General features: G+C 39.4%; 1 protein-coding gene across 1 annotated transcript; it reads left to right on the forward strand.

The window, feature by feature from the left end:
- The first annotated feature begins 5339 nt into the window (after positions 1 to 5339).
- LOC149434063 (olfactory receptor 1G1-like) lies at positions 5340 to 6284 on the forward strand. Its single transcript, XM_089664155.1, has one exon. The coding sequence runs from the start codon at positions 5340 to 5342 to the stop codon at positions 6282 to 6284; it is 945 nt and encodes a 314-aa protein (XP_089520281.1).
- Positions 6285 to 7775: the final 1491 nt, after the last annotated feature.

Genomic DNA, 7775 nt, shown 5'->3' on the forward strand with positions numbered 1-7775 from the left:
GCCATGATCATTTGTTGGATATATTTGCGGAGTTCCGCAGCAGGTACTGTATATTTTCACCAATGCCCCTGAATTTCACATTATTCCTGCAAAGCGGTCCTCCAGATCCGCTAGTTTCACCTTTAAAGCTCTCACTAGAGATGAGCGAATCGAACTTGGCGAAGTGGAATTCGTTTAGAATATTAGGAAAAATTTGATTCGCGTCGAATCCGAAAATTAGCAAACTTCGGATGCACGAATCGAATTTTTCCCGATCGGCCGATTTTCATCCCTTCTACAGCCGGCAAAAAGTGTCCCTGCAGAGAGCTCCGCTATTTCTGACAGTTCTCTGACAGAAGGAACACATGTACAGCGGTTGAAACATTGTATCTATTTGTTTCCATTTAGGATACAGATGTTTTTATTCGGAAACAAATTGATACAATGTTTCAACCGCTGTAAATGTGAAGGAACTGTCAGAGAACTGTCAGAAATAGCGGAGCTCTCTGCAGATACACTTTTTGCTGTACTGGAATTCTTCTTATTTTCATCCTACTTCTTCTTCTTCTTCTTCTTATTCATCCTCATCCTCATCCTCTTCTTCTTCTTCTTCATCCTCATCCTCTTCTTCTTCTTCTTCATCCTCATCCTCTTCTTCTTCATCCTCATCCTCTTCTTCATCCTCATTCTCTTCTTCTTCATCCTCATCCTCTTCTTCTTCATCATCCTCATCCTCTTCTTCTTCTTCTTCTTCTTCTTCTTCTTCATCCTCGTCCTCCTCTTCTTCTTCTTCTTCTTCTTCTTCTTCATCATCCTCATCCTCTTCTTCTTCTTCTTCTTCTTCTTCTTCTTCCTCACCATCATCCTCTTCTTCTTCTTCTTCTTCTTCTTCTTCTTCCTCATCCTCTTCTTCATCCTCATCCTCTTCTTCTTCTTCTTCCTCATCCTCTTCTTCTTCTTCTTCTTCCTCATCCTCACCCTCTTCTTCTTCTTCTTCTTCATCCTCATCTTCTTCTTCATCATCCTCATCCTCTTCTTCTTCTTCTTCTTCTTCTTCATTCTCATCTTTTTCATCCTCATCTTCTTCTTCTTCTTCATCCTCATCCTCTTCTTCTTCTTCCTCATCTTCTTCTTCTTCATCCTCATCTTCTTCTTCTTCTTCTTCATCCTCATCTTCTTCTTCTTCTTCATCCTCATCCTCTTCTTCTTCTTCCTCATCTTCTTCTTCTTCATCCTCATCTTCTTCTTCTTCTTCTTCATCTTCTTCTTCTTCTTCATCCTCATCTTCTTCTTCTTCATCATCCTCATCCTCTTCTTCTTCTTCCTCATCTTCTTCTTCTTCATCCTCATCTTCTTCATCTTCTTCTTCATCTTCTTCTTCTTCATCTTCTTCTTCTTCTTCATCTTCTTCTTCTTCATCTTCTTCTTCTTCATCATCTTCTTCTTCTTCATCTTCTTCTTCTTCTTCATCTTCTTCTTCTTCTTCTTCTTCTTCTTCTTCATCTTCTTCATTTTCTTCTTCTTCCTCTTCTTCTTCTTCATCCTCATCTTCTTCTTCTTCTTCCTCTTCTTCATCCTCATCTTCTTCTTCTTCTTCCTCATCTTCTTCTTCTTCTTCATCATCCTCATCTTCTTCTTCTTCATCATCATCCTCATCCTCTTCTTCTTCTTCCTCATCTTCTTCTTCATCTTCTTCTTCTTCATCTTCTTCCTCTTCTTCATCTTCTTCATCTTCTTCTTCATCTTCTTCTTCTTCTTTTTCTTCTTAATCTTCTTCTTCTTCATCTTCTTCTTCTTCTTCTTCTTCTTCTTCTTCTTCTTCTTCTTCTTCTTCTTCCTCTTCTTCTTCATCCTCATCTTCTTCTTCTTCTTCTTCCTCTTCTTCATCCTCATCTTCTTCTTCTTCTTCTTCTTCTTCATCCTCATCCTCTTCTTCTTCTTCTTCCTCATCTTCTTCTTCTTCTTCATCATCCTCATCCTCTTCTTCTTCTTCCTCATCTTCTTCTTCTTCTTCATTCTCATCCTCTTCTTCTTCTTCTTCTTCTTCTTCTTCATCATCATCCTCATCCTCTTCTTCTTCTTCCTCATCCTCATCTTCTTCTTCTTCTTCTTCATATTCTTCTTCATCTTCTTCTTCATCTTCTTCTTCTTCATCTTCTTCTTCTTCTTCATCTTCTTCTTCTTCATCTTCTTCTTCTTCATCTTCTTCTTCATCTTCTTCTTCTTCATCTTCTTCTTCTTCATCATCTTCTTCTTCATCATCTTCTTCTTCATCATCTTCTTCATCATCATCTTCTTCATCATCTTCTTCTTCATCTTCTTCTTCTTCATCTTCTTCTTCATCTTCTTCTTCTTCCTCTTCTTCTTCTTCATCCTCATCTTCTTCTTCTTCTTCTTCCTCATCCTCTTCTTCTTCTTCCTCATCTTCTTCTTCTTCTTCTTCTTCATCCTCATCCTCTTCTTCTTCTTCCTCATCTTCTTCTTCTTTTTCTTCTTCATCCTCATCTTCTTCTTCTTCATCCTCATCCTCTTCTTCTTCTTCCTCATCCTCATCTTCTTCTTCATCTTCTTCTTCATCTTCTTCTTCATCTTCATCTTCTTCTTCTTCTTCATCTTCTTCTTCTTCATCTTCTTCTTCTTCATCTTCTTCTTCTTCATCATCTTCTTCTTCATCATCTTCTTCTTCATCATCTTCTTCATCATCATCTTCTTCATCATCATCTTCTTCATCATCATCATCTTCTTCTTCATCTTCTTCTTCTTCTTCTTCTTCTTCCTCATCTTCTTCTTCTTCATCATCATCCTCATCCTCTTCTTCTTCTTCATCATCTTCTTCTTCATCATCTTCTTCTTCATCATCTTCTTCATCATCATCTTCTTCATCATCTTCTTCTTCATCTTCTTCTTCTTCATCTTCTTCTTCTTCTTCATCTTCTTCATCTTCTTCTTCTTCTTCATCTTCTTCTTCTTCTTCATCTTCTTCTTCTTCTTTATCTTCTTCTTCTTCTTCTTCTTCGTCGTGCCCCGTGACTGCCCAAATGAGTGAAGTGTGCGGTGATTCTAAGATGGACGGCACTCATCTGCATGTCATACTGACTGACAGTATTATTTCTCTTCCCCAGCAGACTCCAAGGGCATTTAAATTAAAGGTACAGTGTTCTGCACTAATATAAAGGCTCTCTGAAGCCTAGAAACCCTTTTAATAAGTTAAATTCGCGGCGAATAAATTTGCATCGAATCGAATTTATTCCGCAAATTCGGCGAATCAGCCGAATCGAATTTTTGAATAATTCGCTCATCTCTAGCTCTCACGTCTTCTTCTGTCTCATTATGGGAGTCAACTAATCCGTTGTTGTGGGCTTTTCGCCCATTTCAGTTTCCACATGTGAGACTCGCTCCCCTAAACACTCAACATCCTTGTTAACCTGCGCCACAAATCCCATCATATCTTTATGCAGGGAGCCTTTGAGGGGAATTAACATATCTCTCATCACAGCAGCAGTCAGGGGTAAGGATTCTGCCGGGTAATCCTCCAGGTTCCTCCAGGTGTTCAATGAATTCACTGGTAGAATTATGTGACAATGACTCTGCATTTAACTGCTCACTCAGGGAATGCACATCTACAGAGCGGCGTTGTCTATTCTTCTGTGGGCAGGGGTGTATTTAGGGTTCATGCTGCCCTAGGCAACACAAAAATCAGCTCCCCCCCCCCATGGAGAGACCCTGACACTGACCAACACCCCCACGAAGAGAGCCTGGCGTTGACCAACACCCCAGCCCCCCCCACTCGAAAAAGCCTTCCACTACCACCCCCCCATACACTGACAACCACCCCCACCCAGTGAGAGAGAAGACACTCACCTTCACAGCTCCGGACATCCCCAGGAACAAGATTCAGGCTCTGCACAACACCATCAAGCAGCCCGCAGCCTCTCTCAGATCCCACCTGGTCCCCATGCTGTGTGTGTCCCTTCTTTCGGGGGGCGGCACTGCCTCCCTGAAAAATGCTGCTGCCCCCCTGAAAAATGCCGCCCTAGGCAAATGCCTTGTTTGCCTTGTGGTAAATAGGCCCCTGTCTGTGGGTTGTTAGAAAAGGATCACAATGCAGAGCCTGCAGCCACTGCTGGGCTGGATGTGTGCAGGGGAGAGCTGTGTCCATCCCCCCTCACGTGTCCCTGTAGCTCGGGAGAGGGACAGTGACCAGCGCCATATTGAGGGGAGGAGCCACCCGCCGGAGTGAAAAACAATGTCAATTTGCGGGACCCCTCTTTATTTTTCCGTTTCCACATGCAACCTCCTATGTGCCCCCCTCACTCAGAGGGCTTACTGTTGTGGTGGAGGGTTTACCCGCTGCCCCCTGTCGTTTCTGTGATCCGCTGATCTCGGCGGCTCCCGGAGCTCACTCACAGAGCTCACTCTCCATCCGCTGCCGGCCACGCCCCCCCACAATGAAGTTTTCAACTGGAAGCCCGTATAAGATGTAACTAAACAATGATGGAAGCTAAAAGAAAAGAAGTAATACTAATAATAAAAATAATAATATTAATCAAAATAATAATACTAATTATAATAATAATAATAATGATAAAAATAATAATATTAATCAAAATAATAATGATAATAATAATAATAATATAATATAATAATAATAATAATAATAATATAATAATGATAATAATAATAATAATAATAATATAATAATAATAATAATAATATAATAATAATGATAAAAATATAATAATAATACTAAAACTAATGATAATGATAATAATAAAAATAATAATATTAATCAAAATAATAATACTAATTATAATAATAATAATAATATAATAATAATGATAAAAATAATAATATTAATCAAAATAATAATACTAATAATAATAATAATAATATAATAATAATGATAATAATAATAATAATATAATAATAATGATAAAAATATAATAATATTACTAAAAATAATGATAATGATAATAATAAAAATAATAAACGAAGTGTTCCTTTTATAATGTTTTAGATCGCTCTGTCCACTAGCCAATAAAAATCGGCAAAACAAAAATATATTTTTACAATTCAAATGTTTACAAGTGTACCAAATAATATTAAATTGGCTCTCAAGTCACGAAGGTGTTGTAAAATAAATAAATAAGAGGCCTTTAATGAGACTTTCAGCTTGTGCTCTTACAACACGGCAGACGGTCCTGAAGGATTTCCATCATGTATATAAGAATAAACCTCTAGCTGGTACAAATGTCTTCATGTATAATGTGAAGGCAGACCGTACATGTTTTTTTAATAATTCCTCAGAAAAATAATTGCATTTTTGTTCAATTAAAATAAATTTAAACTGACAGAAAAAAATGAATAATATGAGGAATCAGACAGAGATTTCCTCTTTTACCCTCGTAGGTCTATCAGACCATCCACTGACCATGAATGCACTTTTTGGGCTTTTCCTTCTGATCTATCTGATGACTCTTATCACAAACCTTCTTATATTTTTCTTGGTCCTCACTGACCACCATCTGCACAACCCAATGTATTTTTTTCTTGCCAACTTGTCATTTCTGGACATGTCCTCTTCATCAGTGACCGCACCAAGGATGTTCTATGACTTGGTCACAAAAAGCCGGTCAATATCCATTCCTGCCTGTATAGCCCAAGTCTTTTTCTATCTCTGCTTTGCTTGCTCAGAATCGTTCTTACTCTCGGCTATGTCCTACGACCGCTACATTGCCATCTGCCGCCCCCTACATTACAAACTAATGATGTCTTGGAGGGTCTGTGCTCATATGGCCTCCATGGTCTGGGGTGTAGGATGTTCTCTCTCATTGGTTTATACTTTACTGTTGCTCAGGTTGTCCTTCTGCAGAACATCTTCCATCCACAACTTCTTTTGTGACCTTCCACACTTATATCAGATTACATGTACCGACCCCTTCGTAAACATGGTGGTCATATTCTTAGCAGGTGCTACTTTTGGATTAGGAATCGTTCTTTTGACCTTTCTTCCATATGTCTATATTCTTAGTACCATCCTCAGAATCCGTAGCAAGACTGGAAAGAGGAAAGCATTCTCCACCTGCACCTCACACCTCACCGTGGTCTCCATCTTTTATGGTTCCTTAACTTTTATTTACTTTGTTCCATCTTCCAGCAATATGGTCAGTTTAAACAAACTGTTTACCGTCATATCTTCCCTCATTAACCCATTGCTGAATCCTCTGATCTACAGCCTGAGGAACAAAGATCTCATGGAGGCACTTAGGAGGTCTCACTTAAAGTTAATCCGAGCGTCATTCTAATAGTATCATTGTGAACGTTGAAACATATTTTGTATTTCTGTATCATTTTCAGTTGTTTAAAATTTTCAGTAATGTCCTTCATAAAATGTAAACATGTCAGGTGCCCGTAGCTGCCCTTACCCTTGCATGACCGGGAGTCCCTGTAACCCCACAGACCCAATGTAGCAGTTTCTATACACTTCGGTTATCCACTAAATAGCTCTGACTATTGTCTGCCATTTGTCTGCACCTACAAGGCTGCTCATTGTAACAATGTTTTTATAAACACCCAGATCAGATTCTTTAAAAACTGACAAAGATAAAAATGTGAAAACAATGTCGTCTTAATGTGAGCAACATATAATTAATACCTTTTCAAATATTTGCAGCAAATGTTTTCCTTCTTTCTTATCCCAAGTACAGGGACCCCAATGTAGGTTCTGAAATATAACATGTTAGATCTTTATGGTTGATAAGCAATATATTGTACTGAATGGATGGATGGACGGATGGATGGACGGATGGCTGGACGGATGGATGGACGGATGGATGGCTGGATGGGTGATCATTCCTTGCAGCATCCCTTCCAATAAAAAAAAATAAAGAAAAACAATATTTTACTAGATCAATCAAAAGGACTTTTTAGATGCCAAACAAAACCATCAGAAATTAAGAATTTGCAAAATACATCAACATTTAGCCACCTTTTCAACATTTTGTATTTTTATAAAAAATTTCTTTATTGTTGCACGTGACATAAGTAATGTAAGTGACCAAACAATATTATTACTATTAATATACAGGATTTATGGCGCCAACAGTTTGCTCAGCGCTTTATAAAGGGAGACAATACAGCAACAATACAGTTCAATACAAGAGGGTTAGGAGGGCCCTGATCCTGGGAGCTTACAATCTAAGAGGGAGGGGCTGGTGGTACGAAAGGTAGTAACTGTGAGGGATGGACTGGTAGGAGGAAAAGAAGATTCCATTATTAGCTGAAGGCAGGATAGGCTTCCCTGAAGAGATCACCTAAAAGTGGGCAGCGTAGGTGATAGTCTGATAGATTGGGGTAGAGAGTTCCAGTGGATGTGGGAGGCTCTGGAAAAGTCCTAGAGATGAGCATGGGAGGAGTGGAGAGGACAGTTTGGGTGATATTTGGAGACAAGATTGGTGATGTAATATGGGGTGGAGTTATAAATTACTTTATATGTTATTGGAAATGTTTTTAATTGTATTCATTGGGCAATGGGAAGCCAGTGGAGGGATTGGCAGAGAGGGATGGAGGACACTGAATGGAGGCCGGTGGAGATATTGGCAGAGAGGGGTGGAGGACACTGAATGGAGGCCAGTGGAGGGATTGGCAGAGAGGGATGGAGGACACTGAATGGAGGGCAGTGGAGGGATTGGCAGAGAGGGGTGAAGGACACTGAATGGAGGGATTGGCAGAGAGGGGTGGAGGACACTGAATGGAGGCCAGTGGAGGGATTGGCAGAGATGGGTGGAGGACACTGA

This window comes from Staurois parvus, unplaced genomic scaffold (assembly GCF_062004578.1).
Source record: "Staurois parvus isolate SC_StPar_1 unplaced genomic scaffold, SC_StPar_1.0 ptg001842l, whole genome shotgun sequence".
In the NCBI taxonomy this organism is placed as follows: Eukaryota; Metazoa; Chordata; class Amphibia; order Anura; family Ranidae; genus Staurois; species Staurois parvus.